Below are 19202 nucleotides of genomic sequence, written 5' to 3'. Positions count from 1 at the left end.
TTAATGATTTATTGGTTGTTAGATTAGGTAACTAAACTGGGAACTTATTTTGTGCTTGCAAAAATGATTCCCTTTTTTTGAGAAATATTTTCCCTTTCACATCCAAAATGTTAAAGTTCCAAATGACAAGCTGTGAAAGCCAAGGTTAATATTATGACCCGATTTCTGGTAAAAATCAGAATCTACTGACATTCTTCGAGTCCAACAAAATATATAGCACACAAACAAGCACAATATAATAGATGACAGAGCAATCATTTTAATTCTTATTTGGAGAGCAACCACGACTACAAGGTGTCGAAAGCGTTCCACAGGGATCCTGGCACGTCTCCAACTTGACAGCACAAGTTGGCTGGATTTTATTTGGGTGGTGGACCATTCTTGATACAAATGGGAAACTTGTGAAAAACCTAGCCGCGTTGCAGTTCTTGACACAAACCGGTGCGTCTGGCACCTACCATACCCCGTTCAAAGGCACTGAAATCTTGTCTTGCTCATTCACCTTCTGATTGACACACAATCCATGTCTCAAGGCTTATAAATCCTTCTTTAACCTGTCCCCTCCCTTTCATACACTGATTGAAGTAGATTTAACAAGTGACCTCAATAAGGGATCATAGCATTCACCTGGTCAACTCTGGACCTCAAAGCCAGTGCCACTGCATTTTTTTCATTGTTCCCCTCTAACCAGGGAGAGATTTAGTCCTGGGACACCAGGTGTGTGCAATTATTATCAGGTAGAACAGGAAATCCAGCAGGCTCTGGACCTCTGGGTAAGAGTTGAATATCCCTGGGCTATGTAATGGAAAGAGCAGGTGTCCTTAATGTTGTGTGTACTCTGTATGTTACATCTTCAGGCGTTGTAGGAAAGATGCAGTGTTAAAAACATCGTCAGCCTAAGTTCCATTGCTATCGGGAAACCGGGACCTGGACTATCCAGTCCATACATTGACAATGATTCACGAATACACATTTCAAACCGTGAAGTTCTTAGGGACCAGGAGTGAATACCACTGCCTTTGGAGACTAGATACAAGCCTGGGTTTATACACAACCCATTGGAGGTGTATCTTTATGGGTTGACAAAAAGTGACAAATCCTTGGGTCTCGTGATTGCCCACAAACTGGCAGTTACCAGGGGTTCCCTGTAGCCCTCTCTCATATTCACTCTGTTCATCGAGTACAGGTAGGGTTCTGCAGCTGTCCCAATTAACATGTCCACAATCCACATAGAGAAGAGCGCAAACAGCACCATCTGATTCTCGATCAGCCAGCCAAATGTATTTTCTTTGTAGTCCATTAGAATAACAAGTACAAGGGAAGTTTGGTTGGAAGGGAGCTGGGTCTACAGAAATGTAGTATTGCAGTAAAAATATCTGTAAAATCAGAGCGGTCTCTAAGTCTGATGTCCGGACACGAAACCGGCCTGGTTGCCACTGTTCAGGATGGAAATGAGACGGTCTTCGTCCATGGAGCTGAAGACGTCCAGGTCGTCGAGGACGGCCGGCTGGCTGGAGTTGCCAGGAGAACTGTCGATCATGCCCTCACTCTGGAGCAGGTTCACGATGCTGTTGGGGTAGTTCATCCAGGTGCTGCCGCCACAGCTGTTGTTGACCACAGGGTTGGTGGCAGGTAAGTGGCAGGGTGCCTGAGCGACCGACACCCTACTGTTCCCTGGCCCCTCTCCAGCCAGACCACTCTGGACCAGCATAGCCTGGAAGTCGTCGATGTTTATGTTATCTAGTGTCCCTGACTGGTGGACCTCAGAGAAGCTGGGGAACTCGGGTAGCTCCTCATCCACCATGGGGCCATCCACCCTGAACTGGGAATCCTGGACCCCGTAGGTAGAGGTGGGCTCTGGGGTAGCGGCTGCGCCAACTGGCTCCTGGGGACTAGCGAAGGTGGAGAAGGTGAAGCCGTGAAGGTCCGACAGGTTGACGGTGGGGAAGGCCTGTGAGGTGGCTGCAGATGCCTGGGGGTTGGTGAATTGGGCCACGGGGGTGGCTTTGTGTTGGGAGTCCAAGGTCAGGCTGTTGAGGAACTTCCAGGTCTCTGCTGGAGTGGAGGAGGAGGGCTCTGCTTTGGGCTGGGTTCGGAACAGCTGGCCAGGCTGGGGGCTATCATAGTAGGGCTGGGGCTTCACAGAGGCGGCACGAGGGGGCGCCACTAGGTTCACTGCAAGACACAAACAGTCAATACCACTGTCCCCTACCCAATGCTGTTGAATTTACAAATTAACTTAGGGTCCCTAAACAGTTAACTTCTGGCCACTGATGTTACATACAGAACACCCTTAACTGTATGAAGAAGAAACAGCTAAATAAGTAGGATGATTTACCAGGCTGGCTAGCTGCTGGCTTGGTGGCGACTGTTCTTCTGGCAGTGTTGAAAGGCCTCTCTGCTGGCATGGCCCCTGGAATTCAAACATAAACCATCACACATTCACTCCACCAAAACCATCAGATGACACAGCTGTCTAGTTCAGTGAGAGACATGGATCATTATCTGACACCTACCTGATATGGACCCCAGCTTCAGATTCTGGAACATTCCCTCTGTCCGTTTTCGCTTCTCTATCAGTCTATATTCATCTGTACAATGAAAAAATTAAATAATTAGCTTGTGTGAAAGGTTTTGCATGACAACCTCACAGCATACAGGAGTGTCGCCAAAAGAAACCAAACGGGTCGTCATAGTAACGAAAAGGGAAGAGACCTGGGTCGGAGGGCAGGAATTGGAAGTCCATTGGCTCGCTGACCTCGCGGTCCGAGGGCCTGCGAAGCTGCATCTTCACTTTGATTGGCTCGGTCAAGTTGGTGTCGTAGAAGGGCGGGGTACGGAACACGATGGCCACCTGCCTGTGGACGTCCGCCTGGGAGAAGGTGCCCTTCCCCTCCCACGAGTCCTGGAAGAACCGTACCTCGATGTCCTCTGTGGAGGGAACAAAGAGGGTGGAAGCAGGGATGGGAAGGAGGAGGTGAGTTTCTGGCTGGGAGAATTCATTCCGCGCCAGTCCAGCTGACCAGGTAATATTTTGTAACAACATAATTGGTAGCCCACAGTTTCATGTCATACAGAGAGGAGATAATAGTTCCCTCGTTCTACGTTTGAACAATTATGTGGGCTTATACGCAATACTATCAAATGAGTCTCAATTAGCTAAGTGGTTACCAGTAGGCTTATTCACAATGATTTCAAATGAGTGTCAATTAAGTAAGTGGTTACCAGTGGGCTTATACACCATGATTTCAAATGGATGCCAATTAAGTAAATAGTTACCAGTGGGCTTATACACCATGATTTCAAATGAGTGTCAATTAAGTAAGTGGTTACCAGTGGGCTTATACACCATGATTTCAAATGAGTGTCAATTAAGTAAGTGGTTACCAGTGGGCTTATACACCATGATTTCAAATGAGTGTCAATTAAGTAAGTGGTTACCAGTGGGCTTATACACCATGATTTCAAATGGATGTCAATTAAGTAAGTGGTTACCAGTGGGCTTATACACCATGATTTCAAATGGATGTCTGGCAAAGAGGAACTTCAAAAGAGTCCACACACTAACAGGAGAACAAAGCCGTTGAATGAAGGCAAACAATAACTAACAGGCTCAACACAATAGCACCAACAACAATTGTAGTGTTTGTGTCAGACAAACCTTTTTGCACTTTGTCACAGAGTAAGAATATCTCGTCCCCTCCTCTGCAGCTCCCAGAGTTTCTGTTCACTCGACAGATCTTCAATTCTGCTGTGTTGGGTGCTCCTGTGAGAGAGAGAGATGGGAGTGAAGGAGCGTTAAAGGGCCACAGCACCTGTCTAGTTCATGTTTATAAATGAGTGAAACTGACAGAGTAAACAGTGGAACAGGAACAGCCTGGACAGAACAGTGACAGATGAGGGAGCCAGTGTGTACTCAGTGAGTGTGTGTGTGTGTGTGTGTGGCAGACTCACTATTGTCGTAGATGGGCTGAGACACCACGGGCTCCAGAGGGTGAAGTTCACCGGTAGGTAGAGTGATCGAGGCCTGGAAACAAAGCCTCACTGCATTCAGGTCAAACTCCTCCTCCCACACCTTCGCCTCGGGAACTACCGCAAAAACACAACACAGTCAGTCACAAAGCCAAAGGGTGTGGCATCTGGGATTGGCTATCTGGCATTGACAAGTGGTAAAACAAAAATCGATAGTTACATATCGCAATAATATTTTTCTCATGCTACAGCAAACATATAGTGAGCAATATGTTTGTAACATCAAATTGCAATAAAATCGCAGTATCAAACGCAATATATATAGAATCGTGAGAATCACAAAACATATCGTATCGGCACATAAGTATCGTGATAGTATGAGGTCTCTGGCAATTCCCAGCCCTAGCATTGACTATATCGTGTCATGGTCACAGAGGACAAATACATTACTATTCACACAATATTATTGGATTAAGCCAAGGTTAACAAAACATGAAAATGAGATTGGATGAGTTAATATGTGCATAACAGTCAATGTTATGACAATGGACTGACTGTGTGTGTTTGTCTGTCTGTACTCACTGTTGAAAGGGTTGTTTTGGGTCTGCAGTCTACAGGAAACTGCTTCGTTCACATCCTTTTTCTTCACACACTGAATGCCCAGGTTCTGAAAACTGAGATCAGACAGTGAGAGGAGTCAGAGTGAACGTGTGTGAAACTGAGATAGAGATCGACCACAAGAGGGTGCTTCATTCAACCACGCTCTGGTTCTAGTCTTTAAAAAATCATGACTATGTGAAACAACTTTTCCTGACCTAAATGGTCATATAAATGATTAACTGGTAATCTTTTGGTCATCCAAGTATATGTCTTCTATCACACTCACACACAGTCTGACCTGTGTACTCGTCTCTCCTGCAAGTCTGCCTCATAGTAGCCATGTTTGCAGTCTTTCCCCACCAGCTCGTGCGGGTGGGGCTTGTGAGGCGGGTTCTTGGTCACCAAGGAGACACGGACACGCAGGGGACCATTGTAGTTGTGCACCTGCATGGGAGCAAACCAGGTTAGCAGGATGTGTGCCATCACCCGCCACAAAATCTCCACCACTTCCTTTCCTATGTCATAAAGCAAGGTGGGTCATGTCTAGATGGGATACAGCTTCTGTCAAATTTGACATAAAAAATATATTTTTTTACATTTTAGCTAACCCTAACCCTTTTCCTAACCTTAACTTGACACATTAATTAACCTAACCTGCTGTGTAAGGTATCCTAAACCTGCTTTAAAAAAGTCCATTTTAACAAAAGCTAAAGACTAAGCCCCTGTTGTGTTTTAGTAAAACAGACAGCTATGGTTATAACTAGACAAAATGGCTAATTTGCATAACACACTGTATAATAATTTGTCCATCAACTACAGTATATTACAATATATGGTGAACGTAGCCATGGTTTTGAAGGTCTCTGAACGTCTCAATAAGCTACAGTGCAAATAAAGCATGGCCCCTTAATACATAGTTAGCTCATTGTGTGTAATTTAAGGGTGGCCTAACCTTGATGGCGGGGTGTGTCTTGGTGGTATCGTTGCTCTTCTCTCCCGGGATGCTGCCCGCCGAGCGCCCCTCACACTTGTACCTGAACCTCATGCCTCTCGGCTTGGGCTGCTCAATGATCTCTATGAAAGAATTCCCTGCAGAGAGAGAGAGAGAGAAATACACTGTGACCTTCATTCCAATGGGATCTCATTACTATCTCAATGTGACTGATTGGCACACATTCGCAATCAATGTCTCAATTGTCTGAAGGCTTCAAATCCTTATTTAACATATCTCCTCCCCTTCGTGTACACTGATTGAAGTTGATTTCAGTGTATTCATGGATGCCAAGGGAAGTCAGGCTTTTGTCTCCGTGTTTCATCATTTTCCTTCAATTCGCAAGGGGCTGAATGGGTCTCGCCGGAGAAAGCATCCGAGCGGGCAAAACAGCACCCCTCTGTCTCTGTATGTGTAGGCCATCTATCTGATGCTGTCTGGTCAAAAAGAGTATGACATTGTTGCCGCCCGTAGCATTGAATATAAGGGAAGCTTGATGAATAAAAAAGTATTAAATAATAGCCATTCAGCGTTGAACTAAACTGAGTGAGCTCAACTGTGAATCTATTGCCTGCTCCTGTTGGATTATTAAACCATTGTTAATTCGACGTTGTCTGCATCTGGGTCTTACCTTCATACCTGATAGATAAGGATTTGGACTTGTGGTTTGACTTAATTCTCCGTATTGGCCAATGATTATAACGGCAATTCTGACCCAGCCATAAATTCATACATTGTGCCCCTGGCCTGAGACGATGGAAGTTCAATATGTAGCTAGATGTAGAAGGCTAATGTTAACTAGCTAACGTTGCCCATTAAAGGAAGTTAGGCTAGCGAGCAAACATTTTAGCAAGGTAGCCTACGACAACAAAAAATGTAAGAGTGAAGTGTACTGTATCACAGAGTCATAGACCTTTTCGTCAACATGAAAAGAGTGGAGGATGGCCATTTAGTAGGGTGAGTCAACATGTTTTTTCTACTTGCACGAACACACACACGAACACACACACAGAAATCAGAACCATGGACAGCCACATCATATTTAGCTTACTTTGATTGGACTAAATAATTTTTGGTATCTTACCACTGTACTGGACTAAGCATAACTGATTTTATGATGATGAAATGGTGCTGGAATAGTGGAGGCAGCTCCTGTTTCTTTGCAACTTGTGGTAACTCTCTGTGGTTCTAAATCAGTAGTTGTATAGTAGTCTGAAAATGTTGGAAACGTGAACTTGCTTGACCATGCTGTAGGTCATGTTACTGTTGCTCTCCGGTTATGTGATGAAACAAAAACATTTCTGGCTTGGCTTCCCCAGTGATTTTACCCATTGGTTTCATCTACTGGTGGATTTAACAGGAGACATCAATAAGGGCATCATACAGTACCAGTCAAAAGTTTGGAATCACCTACTCATTCCAGAGTTGATTTATTTTTACTATTTTCTACATTGTAAAATAATAGTGAAGACATCAAAACTATGAAATAACATGTAGAATCATGTAGTAACCAAATAAATGATAAACAAATAAAAATATATTTATATTTGAGATTCTTCAAAGTAGTCACCTTGACAGATTTGCACACTTGGCATTCTCTCAACCAGCTTCATGAGGTAGTCACCTGGAATGCATTTAAATTAACAGGTGTGCCTTGTTAATTTGTGTAATTTCTTTCCTTCTTAATGCGTTTGAGCCAGTCACTTGTGTTGTGACAAGGCAGGGGTGGTATACAGAAGATAGCCCTATTTGGTAAAAGACCAAGTCCTTATTATGGGAATACCAGCTCAAATAAGCAATTAGAAATAACAGTTCATCATTACTTTAAGACATGAAGGTCAGTCAATACGGAACATTTCAAGAACTTTAAAAGTTTCTTCAAGTGCAGTCGCAAAAACCATCAAGCGCTATGTCCTCTCATGAGGACAACCACAGGAAAGGAAGACCCAGAGTTACCTCTGCTGCAGAGGATAAGTTCATTAGAGTTACCAGCCTCAGAAATTGCAGCCCAATAAATAATTCTCATCCTCAACTGTTCAGAGGAGACTGAGTGAATCAAGCCTTCATGATCAAATTGCTTCAAAGAAACCACTACTAATGGCACCCTCTTACAATTTCTGGTTGCGACAACCAATCATATTGTCGTCTGCAACCAAGAAGTAACCAAGAATTGCACTGCCCAACCAATCCGAGACGCCAGTGCAACCAAGAAGTGCAGCTGTAAAATCTTTTGAGGATCTGAGGACCTATGCCAAATCTTTTCAGTCTCCTGAGGGGGAATAGGTTTTGTCGTGCCCTCTTCACGACTGTCTTGGTGTGATTGGACCATGTTAGTTTGTTGTTGATGTGGACGCCAAGGAACTTGAAGCTCTCAACCTGCTCCACTACAGCCTCATCGATGAGAAAGGGGGTGTGCTCGGTCCTCTTTTTCCTGTGGTCCACAATCAACTCCTTTGTCTTGATCACGTTGAGGGAGAGGTGGTTGTCCTTGCACCACATGGTCAGGTCTCTGACCTCCCTATAGGCTGTCTCATCGTTGTCGGTGATCAGGTCTTACCACTGTTGTGTCATCAGCAAACTTAATGATGGTGTCGGAGTTGAGATTGGCTATGCAGTCATGAGTGAACAGGGAGTACAGGAGGGGATTGAGCACGCACCTCTGAGGTGCCCCCGTGTTGAGGATCTGCGTGGCAGATGTGTGTTTACCTACCCTTACCACCTGGGGACGGCCCGTCAGGAAGTCTAGGATCCAGTTGCAGAGAGCTGTTTAGTCCCAGGGTCCTCAGCTTAGTGATGAGTTTTGAGGGCACTATGGTGTTGAACGTTCAGCTGTAGTCAATGAATAGCATTCTCACATAGGTGTTCCTTTTATCCAGGTGGGAAAGGGCAGTGTGGAGTGCAATAGAGATTGCATCATCTGTGGATCTGTTGGTGCGGTATGCAAATTGAGTGGGTCTAAGGTTTCTGGAATAATGGTGTTGATGCGAACCATGACCGGCCTTTCAAAGCATTACATGGCTACAGATGTGAGTGCTGCCGGTTGGTAGTCATTTAGGCAGGTTACCTTAGTGTTCTTGGGCACAGGTACTATGGTGGTCTGCTTGAAACATGTTGGTATTACAGACTCAGACAGGGAGAGGTTGAAAATGTAAGTGAAGACACTTGCCAGTTGGTCAGCGCATGCTCGGAGTACATGCCCTGGTAATCCGTCTGGCCCCGCGGCCTTGTGAATGTTGACCTGTTTAAAGGTCTTACTCACATCGGCTGCGGAGAGCATGATCACACAGTCATCCGGACCAGTTGACGCTCTCATGCATGTCTCAGTGTTACTTGCCCCGAAGCGAACATAGAAGTTATTTAGCTCGTCTGGTAGGCTTGTGTCACTGGGCAGCTCGCAGCTGTGCTTCCCTTTGTAGTCTGTAATAGTTTGCAAGCCCTGCCACATCCAATGAGCGACAGAGCCGGTGTAGTACAATTCAATATTAGTCCTGTATTGACGCTTTGCCTGTTTGATGGTTCGTCGGAGGGCATAGCAGGATTTCTTATAAGCTTCCGGGTTACAGTCCCGCTCCTCGAAAGTGGCAGCTCTACCCTTTAGCTCAGTGTGAATGTTGCCTGTAATCCGTGAGTTCTGGTTGGGGTATGTACGTACAGTCACTGTGTGGACGACGTCCACTTATTGATAAAGCCAGTGACTGATGTGGTGTACTCCTCAATGCCATCGGTAGAATCCCGGAACATGTTCCAGTCTGTGCTAGCAAAAAAGTCATGTAGTTTAGCATCTGCTTCATCTGACCACTTTTTTTAATAGACCGAGTCACTGGTGCTTCCTGCTTTAATTTTTGCATGTAAGCAGGAATCAGGAGGATAGAGTTATGGTCAGATTTGCCAAATGGAGGGCGAGGGAGAGCATTGTACGCGTCTGTGTGTGGAGTAGAGGTGGTCTAGAACTTTTTTTTACCTCTGGTTGCACATTTAACATGTTGATAGAAATTCGGTAAAACTGATTTAAGTTTCCCTGCATTAAAGTCACCGGCCACTGGGAACGGCGCCTCTGGATGAGCGTTTTCCTTTCTGCTTGTGGCGGAATACAGCTAATTTAGTGCGGTTTTAGTTCCAACCTCGCTCTGTGGTGGTATGTAGACAGCTACGAAAAAAAACAGATGAAAACTCTGGGTAAATAGTGAGGTCTGCAGCTTATCATAAGATACTCCAACTCAGGCGAGCAAAACTTTGAGACTTCCTGAGATATCGTCCACCAACTGTTGTTTACATAAATGCATAGGCCCCTGCCCCGTGTCTTACCAGAGGCTAAAACCCGCCAGCTCTATTTTCTTAATGTCATCGTTGATCCACGACTCGGTGAAGCATAAAATATTGCCGTTTTTAAGTCCCGTTGGTAGGATATACACGTGCTTTCAGTTCATCACATTTATTTTCTAGCGATTGAACTTTAGCTAGCAGAACGGAGAGCAAGGGCAGATTAGCCACTCGTCGCCTGGTCCTCACAAGGCACCCTGATCTTTTGCCTCGAAATATACGTTTCCTTCTCCAGCCAGTCACGGGGATCGGGCCTGGTCGGGTGTCAACAGTATATCCCTCGCGTCAAACTCATTGAAGAAAAACTCTTTGTCCAGTTTGAGGTGAACAATCCCAGTTCTGATGTTTAGAAGTCCTTTTTGGTCATAGGAGACGGTAGCAGCAACGTTATGTACAAAACAAGTTACAAACAACACGAAAAAACAAACAAAATAGCATGATTGGTTGAGGGCCGATAAAATGGCAGCCCTACCCACCGGCGCCATCATCTTGACTGGTAATGGCAACATAATGCAATTAATAATCTAATGCAGCATTTCTATTTAATACAAACAGCAACACATTTCTATTTGTGAAATGTTATTATAGAATTATTCCATACTCAATCCTGTGTATTCTCAAATATTGATGTTGTTTTTTTTCTTTAGTGGAACTGATAGGTTTGGAGTACCTCTTTGATCAAACTGGTTTGGTGCTGCAGGATTACAAGGCTGCCATTGAGGAACTGGAAACAGGTGATCTTGATTTCCAAGGGGAGGATGATGAGGGCTTTGTGGAGCTTGTGGAATTTCAGGACCTGACAGTTCCAGTGGTGGAGACAGCCCTGCCACTTGTTGGCACCTGTCGCCCTACTCCCACCCCCTCTACCAGAATCGAGTCCACAGCTGCATCAGTCAGTCCCCTGTCCTCCACTCCAGTTCGGGTTAACATTACTCCTTAGTCCAGGACCATAAATGTTATTTTTAAAGTGTGAATTGACTCTGGCAGTCAAAACAGCCAAATACACCTTCTGAACGTGAATCGATTCTCAATTCCGGTACGGGTTTAGAAACATAAAACACAGCAAAATAATGTTTTGTGACAACATGTTGCGGCGCCCTTCTTCTGTTTACACATAGGTGTTAGGAGACACAGAAAGCTTTTTAGCACAGGTAGGCGACACTGAAAACACGCGCTGTAACATGGAGATATGGCCGTGTGGTAAGGTAACATTAACCCAATAAAGGTGTGTACAATTTTAACCTTTTGTTTAGAGAGTCTGGGCTCTAAACAAAACTCCCCCGTACAGAAGACGCCTTCATCCAATGACTCTTATGTGTAATGTAATGAAGCGAGAGTCATGATCAACAGGCTATCTCAGGAGAAGCAAAGTGTTGGAATACAAACTAAATATACAGTGAGTTCCAAAAGTATAGGGATAGTGAAAAATTTGGTTGTTCTGGCTCCGTACTCCAGCACTTTGGGTTTGAAATTATCCAAAGAGGCTGTCAGGTTTAATTTGAGGGTGTTTTCATCCATTTACAGCTCTTTTTATTACACCACTTTATGTACATAGTCCTCCCTATTTAAGAGGAACCAAAAGTATTGGGACAAATGAACTTGTGTGTATTAAAGTAGTCAAACGTTTAGTATTTGGTCCCATATTCCTAGCACACAATGATTACATCAAGCTTGTGACTCTACAAACGGTTGGGTGCATTTGCTCTTTGTTTTGGTTGAGTTTCCGATGATTTTGTGCCCAATAGAAATGACTGGTTTTTAATGTATTGTGTCATTTTTGAGTCACTTATTGTAAATAAGAATACAATATGTTTCTAAACACTTCTACATTAATGTGGATGATACCAGGATTACGGAGAGTCCTGATGAATTCTGAATAATGATGAGTGAGAGAGTTACAGAAGCACAAATATCATGATGTATGACACAAGGGCTATGTTGAGAGGTGGCTTGCAGTAAGCATTTCATAGCACTGTTTACACCCTGCTGTATTCTATATACGATTCATAAAATTGGGTTTGATTTTAGTTGATTTTTGACAGTAAGGATGCTTGCCATTTCAGGAGACATAGTTCTGAAAGAGAGTACACGGGGGCTACTGTATATCTCTGGATCAATTTGGCCAGGACTGTACTGCTTCGAGTTGGCAACCCAGCAACAAGGCACACTTTTTGGGTCAACACGAGATGCAGTTCAGCCTTTAGAGGAAGCAGACCTTCAAGTGGGTTGTTGAAAATGCTCTGTGGTATGCTGGGTATTTGGTGGCATCGATGAAGAGTGACGCAAAAAAAACATGCTGCCAATCACATTACTTTGAAGGTGTATCTGGAGGTCCCGCCCCACGATGCAGTCGACACATCTACCGGCATCAGTCCTCCACTCCTGTATGTACTACTCCACCACCAGCTGGACCTCTGTTCATGATCTCCACACCTGTGCCCGTCTGGGCCTCTGTTCATGATCTCCACACCTGTGCCCGGCTGGGCCTCTGCTCATGGCCTTGACCCCCTTGGCCGGCACCGGTGCCCGGCTGGACCTTTGTTCATGATCTCCACACCTGTGCCCGGCTGGGTCTATGTCTTTGAATTCCACACCTATGCCCGGCTGGGTCTCTGTCTTTGAATTCCACACCTGTGCCCGGCTGGGTCTCTGTCTTTGAATTCCACACCTATGCCCGGCTGGGTCTCTGTCTTTGAATTCCACACCTATGCCCGGCTGGGTCTCTGTCTTTGAATTCCACACCTGTGCTCAGCTGTCCTTCAGTCAGCCCCATCCTCTGCTCCTTACGGGCTGGGCATTCTGATGGAGCCAGCGATCAGTCGCTCTCCATTTTCAGTTCATTATATATAATTGTAATTATTTGTGTTCAACTGTTTGTCCCTCTGTGGTGTTTATTTAACTGTTTAAACAGCATCATTTGTCATTGATGTTTTTCTCAACAGTATTATCTCCTTCCTCTTAATTCACTCTGAGCACAAAACCCCTTAGCTGAATTCTGTAATTACATTTTGATCAAGTGTCAGTCTTTGAATGCTCCATTGTATATACTATGTAATGTTCCTGCTAGTGTGCCTTGTGCACTGATTTCAAACAAATAGAATATATTTGTCATTCTCGCGTCTTCCTCCAATTCTGTGTCTTGAATTACTTTCTTGATTTACAATCAAAACAATTTAGCCAACATTACGTGTTCAATGTGAACTTGATATTAAATGTAAAGATTAAGCCATTTCTCTTTTTTTGAGATAAACAAGATTTAACTCCTGTGGTGTTTAGGCTTAACACATTTAGGCTCCCCTTCTTTAAGTTTGAGTCCTGTAGAGGGTGAGCGGTTTGACAAAAATAGATGTTTTCATAAGGAAACCTTATGGGTGATGATGACAGCTTTACGGGCTGAGAGGAACAATGATTGTCGGATGAAGCTCGATGCTTTTCTCCTCTCAGATTGTCACGGGAAGGAAAATAAAGCATTAAGAAACAATTAAGAGCTAAATACAGCAGCCGTGTCGGGGTTCGATACAGGGTCGACATTGGCTAGTATGTTCATTCTTGGTAGAAAATGCACCCCGAATTCGCTACACTTGCTAATTCCTGGTGGCACATCCTCGACTGATGAGCTATATCCTTGGAGCACCAATAAGAAGAAGAGACTTGCTTGGGCCAAGAAACACGAGCAATGGATGTTTGACCAGTGGAAATCTGTCCTTTGGTCTGATGAGTCCAAATTTGAGATTTTTGGTTCCAACCACCATGTCTTTGTGAGATGCAGAGTAGGTGAACGGATGATCTCTGCATGTGTGGTTCCCATCGTGAAGCATAGAGGAGGTGTGATGGTGTGGGGGTGCTTTGCTGGTGACACTATCTGTGATTTATTTAGAATTCAATGCACACTTAACCAGCATGGTTACAGCTGAGCGCAAACCAGATAGGATATCATTTGTTTTTCAACAGAACAATGACCCAACACCCCTCCAGGCTGTGTAAGGGCTATTTTACCAAGAAGGAGAGTGATGGAGTGCTGCATCAGATAACCTGGCCTCCACAATCACCCAACCTCAACCCAATTGAGATGGTTTGGGTTGAGTTGGACTGCAGAGTGAAGGAAAAGCAGCCAACAAGTGCTCAGCATATGTGGGAACTCCTTCTAGACTGTTGGAAAAGCATTCCAGGAGAAGCTGGTTGAGAGAATACCAAGAGTGCGCACAGCTGTCATCAAGGCAAAGGGTGGCTACTTTGAAGAATCTCAAATATAAAATATATTTTGATTTGTTTAACACTTATTTGTTTACTACATGATTCCATGTGTGTATAAAGAAAAACCCTTGAATGGGTAGGTATGTCCAAACTTTTGACGAGTACTGTAGCTTTCACCTGGATTCACCTGGTCAGTCTATGTCATGGAAAGAGCAGTGTATGTATATCAGTATACGTTTCAAAATAAAGCTGATGCTTCACGTGAATACAGTCATGGTAAGGGAGACGCCATAAAGTGAACAGAGACAAACAGAAAACAGGTCAACAGCGTGATATAACTCTCCTTACCTTGGTTCAAAGGGGGCTGTCCCCATCCATACATTCCTATGGAGATGAAAGAAATTGACAAAAAAAAAAATTACTACAACAAATAAGTCAGTAAGATACAACTATCAACCAAAATCCACAACCCATAATTCCCCTCAACTATTCTCAGATGAGAAAAGGCAGACAAGAACTGCTAACGTTGAAGATCACAACAGCTTCGTGGTACAAATTCAGCTCCTTCTCCATAAGCAGAAGGGTGTTAACTAAAAGTAGAAGTTAAAGGGGGAAGTTCACCCTCAACTCCTACCCTATGAGGTCTGGAGCTTGATGGTTTTCTGTTCTACCTGATAATAAATTGCTCCCACCTGGTGTCCCATGTCTAAATCAGTCCCTGATTAGAGGGGAACAATGAAAAAAATGCAGTGGAACTGGCTTCGAGGTCCAGAGTTGAGTTTGAGGGCCCTGGACCCTTCAAAAACCAAAACGTGCACCCCTTGGGGTCCTGAGGACAGAGTTTGGGAACCCTGATTTAGATGTAGCTTATAAGAGAATTCTACCCACTATTTTCGCATTGAAATCCAGGAAGTACATTCATGTGTTCCGCAAGTCGGGTCGTCACTGGTTACCACAGCCACAAAGTCATAAAACCTGCCTATCTCCACAATTTCTCTTCTTAAAATGTGATTTTAATTATAACGTTAACCTTAAAAGTAGCATTTTTATATAAAAATACAGAAATCTAAATACTCAAGCAATGGACCTACAAACTGTCTGGGGCGATGACAATGGCTAAGCAAGTGTTATAAACGGCCTAGGAGTGTTTTGGGGTGAACTCTCCCTTAAATATAACTTTTTATTTATTTTTTATTTAACCTTTATTTAACTAAGCAAGTCAGGTTAATAACAAACTCTTATTTACAACGACGGCCTAGGAACAGTGTGTTAACTGCCTTGTTCTGGGGGAAAACGACAGATTTTTACCTTGTCAGCTCGGGATTCAATCCAGAAAAATGCTCTAACCACTAGGCTACCTGCTGCCCCAAATAGCTGGAATGCAACGCTAAATGCATTGAAAACAAAGGAGGTTCCTCTAAAACACAATAGCAGGCAAGGTATAACGGCTCATAATGTCTGAGTGAACTGCAGATGAATAAAGTAAAGTAAACACAGAGAAAATAAAGATTGTCAGATTACTGTTATTTTTACCACCTGACAACACTTCTATTGTGTCTGAAATAGTTCAATAGAGCAGTCGGTTTATAGAACACATCTAAAATACAGACGTTTTCTAGTTCATGGAAAAAGGACTGGAAACTGTGTTTCTCCCTTGATAGTCTATGGTCGATTCTGCATCAACTGGGTAGACAAGATTGATTACACATGGTGTTTGAGCATGGATTGAGTTGAGTGTCATTACATGACATTAACATTTTTAGAAAGCTTTCAAAAACTCCCTTGTGTTGTAGCTTTGATGATTGTATAGTTAACTTTGACAATGATGTTCAACTCCTGATAAAACAGTATATTACTCGATATTCAGACTCATTTTTAAACCCATGTAAATAATGCAGCAGGAACGAATACATGTTTAACTTTGGCTATATTGACAAGAAGTTGATTAATTAGTGAAAGTGGGTGCTCATCAAATCAAATGTGTTTATAAAGCCCTTTTTACATCAGCAGATGTCACAACGCGCTTATACAGAAACCCAGCCTAAAACCCCTAACAGCAAGCAATGCAGAAGCCCACTGTTACCAAACTAAGGCCATCTTCAAAGCGAAAGTAACGCCCTGGCGACGCAGTTCACAAACCCAGTGCCTTTATTATTTCAATGTGCCATCACCGACTGTCCCACACGTGACATATTACAATAACGTTTGCTTTTTGTGAGGGGCAAACGTGTGTGAGACGCGCCTTGCGCATGTGTGTTGTCCATTCCTCAGTGTTGTTGTAGCACTGATTTGGCTACAAAGTATACCGCTTGTTGACGTTCGACCTTCAAGCCCATTAGGTACAATGTAACTTTGAGTCACATTGTTGTTGCGTTGCTTTATTAACCTGTTATTAACCTATCAGCGCAAAACCCTCGCTATGACGACGTATAACGATTTCCTAAATGTCATACATTGTAAACATTTAGGCATTAAACATACAGCTACATCTATCAAATAGACATATGCAATGTTATGTAAACACTATGACGTCATTTCGGGGACCTTGTCCCCTTAATAATTAGGCTAAGCGTCAACAAAGTTGTATAATTGGTCAAAAAAGTGAAATATCTCCCTGCGGCTAAAGTCAAATATATCGGAGAACCGCGTAGACTAGGCCTCCTATCGCACTACCCTAGTGTTGGGATAAAAAAGGCATCCATAATATGCATAGGCTACTGATAGCCTATACAGCTTCAATGTCACGAAGGATCACGTTCTACTAGATATGATGTAAAATAATACATCTATAATAGATGTGGGCCTATCTCAAACCATGTCCAACTTCCTAGTAGGCTACAGTGCTGGCAAGTCGCGGACAGTGATCTCCATTATGTTGTATTGACTCCTCCTGCGGTAGTACAAAACCAATGGTCTCGGGGCTTCCCCCTTGTGCGCAAACAAGTTGCTAAGCTTCACACGAGACTCGAACATGCATTTACTTTGAGGATCAGTTTGTAAACAAACTTACCATCCATTTCCGAATTCTACTTCTGCCACGTTGGTTATTGGAATAGCCTTTCCCCTAGGGTGTTTGTCCCTTGAAAACAGGTAAATTTGTAAACTTGTCGTGACAGACCGCTCTTAACCACCTCCGCCTTGAAGTCTCCAATGCAACTTGCCACCACCCTGTAAAATGGGGCGGAAATACCCAAATGACGTAAAGGAACAGAAAATGTATATTGGTTTCGTACAGTCATAACACATTTAAAGTTAAAAACAGTCACAAGTACCGACTGTGAGATTGAGTGCAATTTAACTGCGTCTTTGTAGCCACTATGTTGCGCAAATTTGACAATAAAGTAGGCATATCAACAATATTTCTATTCTGTTGATATGTTCAAACTGAGTCAATGGAGAATAAATATTTCAACATAGTAAAATACAATGGTTTGTATCCTGTCTTGTAAAGTCCAGTTGTTCCCAAACTGTGCGGTGCATCCAGAGAGGATGCGCAAATATAACACATATATGCAGTACCAGTCAAAAGTTTGGACACACCTACTCATTACAGGGATTTTCTTTATTTTCACTATTTTCTACATTGTAGAATAATAGTGAAGACATCAAAACTATGAAGTAACACATATGGAATCATGTAGTAACCAAAAAAGTGTTGAACAAATCAAAATATATTTTATATTTGAGATTCTTCAAAGTAGTCACGCTTTGCCTTGATGACGGCTTTGCACATGCTTGGCATTCTCTCAACCAGCTTCATGAGGTATTCACCTGGAATGCATTTCAATTAACAGGTGTGCCTTGTTAAAAGTTAATTTGTGGAATTTCTTTCCTTCTTAATGAGTTTGAGCTAATCAGTTGTGTTGTGACAAGGTAGAGGTGGTATACAGAAGATAGCCCTATTTAGTAAATTACCAAGTCTATATTATGGCAAGAACAGCTCAAATAAGCAAAGAGAAACGACAGTCCATCATTACTTTAAGACATAAAGGTCAGTCTTTGAAAGTTTATTCAAGTGAAATCGCAAACACAATCAAGCACTATGATGAAACTGGCTTTCATGAGGACCGCCACAGGAAAGGATGACCCAGAGTTACATCTGCTGCAGACACATCTCAACATCAATTGTTCAGAGGAGACTGCGTGAATCAGGCCTTCATGGTTGAATTGCTGCAAGGAAACCATTACTAAAGGACACCAATAAGAATAAGAGACTGGCTTGGGCCATGAAACACAAGCAATGGACATTAGACCGGTGGAAATCTGTCCTTTGGTCTGATGAGTCCAAATGTGAGATTTTTGGTTCCAATTGCAGTGTTTTGTGAGACGCAGAGTAGGTGAACGGATGATCTCTGCATGTGTGGTTCTCACCGTGAAACATGGAGGCGGAGGTGTGATGGTGTGGGGGTTCTTTGCTGGTGACACTGTCTGTGATTGATTTAGAATTCAAGATACACTTAACCAGCATTTCTACCACAGCATTCTGCCGCGATACGCCATCACATCTGGTTTGCGCTTAGTGGGACTATCATTTATTTTTCAACAGGACAATAACCCAACACACCTCCAGGCTGTGTAAGGGCTACTTGACCAAGATTCCATATGTGTTATTTCATAGTTTTGATGTCTTCACTATTATTCTACTATGTAAAAAAAGTCAACATAAATAAAAACCCTTGAATGTGTAGGTGTGTCCAAACTTTTGACTGGTACTGTATATATTTTTTAAGGAACTCAGTCCGCCTTTCAACTCTCGAAAGGTGTAATAATAGAATGCACAAGGTGCCATGTTTAAATTGGGTGTGTATCACCAGTTTTCCTCTTGCCCTGTCAGTCATTGCATACCTTAGAGAGCTATTTATAACTTGTCAGAAATGTCCAGATCAACTAGCCTACAGTGGGGCAAAAAAGTATTTAGTCAGCCACCAATTGTGCAAGTTCTCCCACTTGAAAAGATGAGAGAGAACTGTAATTTTCATCATAGGTACACTTCAACTATGACAGACAAAATGAGAAAAAAAAATCAGAAAATCACATTGTAGGATTTTTAATGAATTTATTTGCAAATTATGGTGGAAAATAAGTATTTGGTCAATAACAATAGATTATCTCAATACTTTGTTAT

The 19202-nt window shown here is 43.0% G+C and overlaps 1 protein-coding gene across 1 annotated transcript; it reads right to left on the bottom strand.

Annotated features, from left to right (window-relative positions):
- Positions 1-239: 239 nt before the first annotated feature.
- LOC110500691 (putative transcription factor p65 homolog) lies at positions 240-17594 on the bottom strand. The gene is made up of 11 exons (XM_021578195.3): positions 17088-17594; positions 14426-14461; positions 5525-5661; positions 4871-5016; positions 4555-4646; positions 3955-4089; positions 3662-3766; positions 2716-2931; positions 2517-2591; positions 2339-2413; positions 240-2175 (listed from the first exon to the last, which is right to left on the bottom strand). Exons 1-11 carry the CDS (start codon positions 17092-17094, stop codon positions 1397-1399), a joined length of 1803 nt encoding a protein of 600 aa, XP_021433870.2. The 5' UTR covers positions 17095-17594; the 3' UTR covers positions 240-1396.
- Between the last annotated feature and the right edge of the window lie 1608 nt (positions 17595-19202).

This window comes from Oncorhynchus mykiss, chromosome 21 (genome assembly GCF_057628025.1).
Source record: "Oncorhynchus mykiss isolate SJ-2025 chromosome 21, ASM5762802v1, whole genome shotgun sequence".
NCBI classification, from domain to species: Eukaryota; Metazoa; Chordata; class Actinopteri; order Salmoniformes; family Salmonidae; genus Oncorhynchus; species Oncorhynchus mykiss.
Note: the sequence above shows the minus strand (reverse complement) of the source record. Positions and strands in the feature narration are given on the sequence as shown.

Excerpts from the sequence above, each read along its gene's own strand:
- LOC110500691 (XM_021578195.3), bottom strand. Across the intron at positions 5,017-5,524 it reads AGACACACCCCGCCATCAAG|GTGCACAACTACAATGGTCC; the intron begins GTTAGGCCACCC and ends GCTCCCATGCAG. Across the intron at positions 4,647-4,870 it reads CAGGAGAGACGAGTACACAG|TTTTCAGAACCTGGGCATTC; the intron begins GTCAGACTGTGT and ends GTCTGATCTCAG.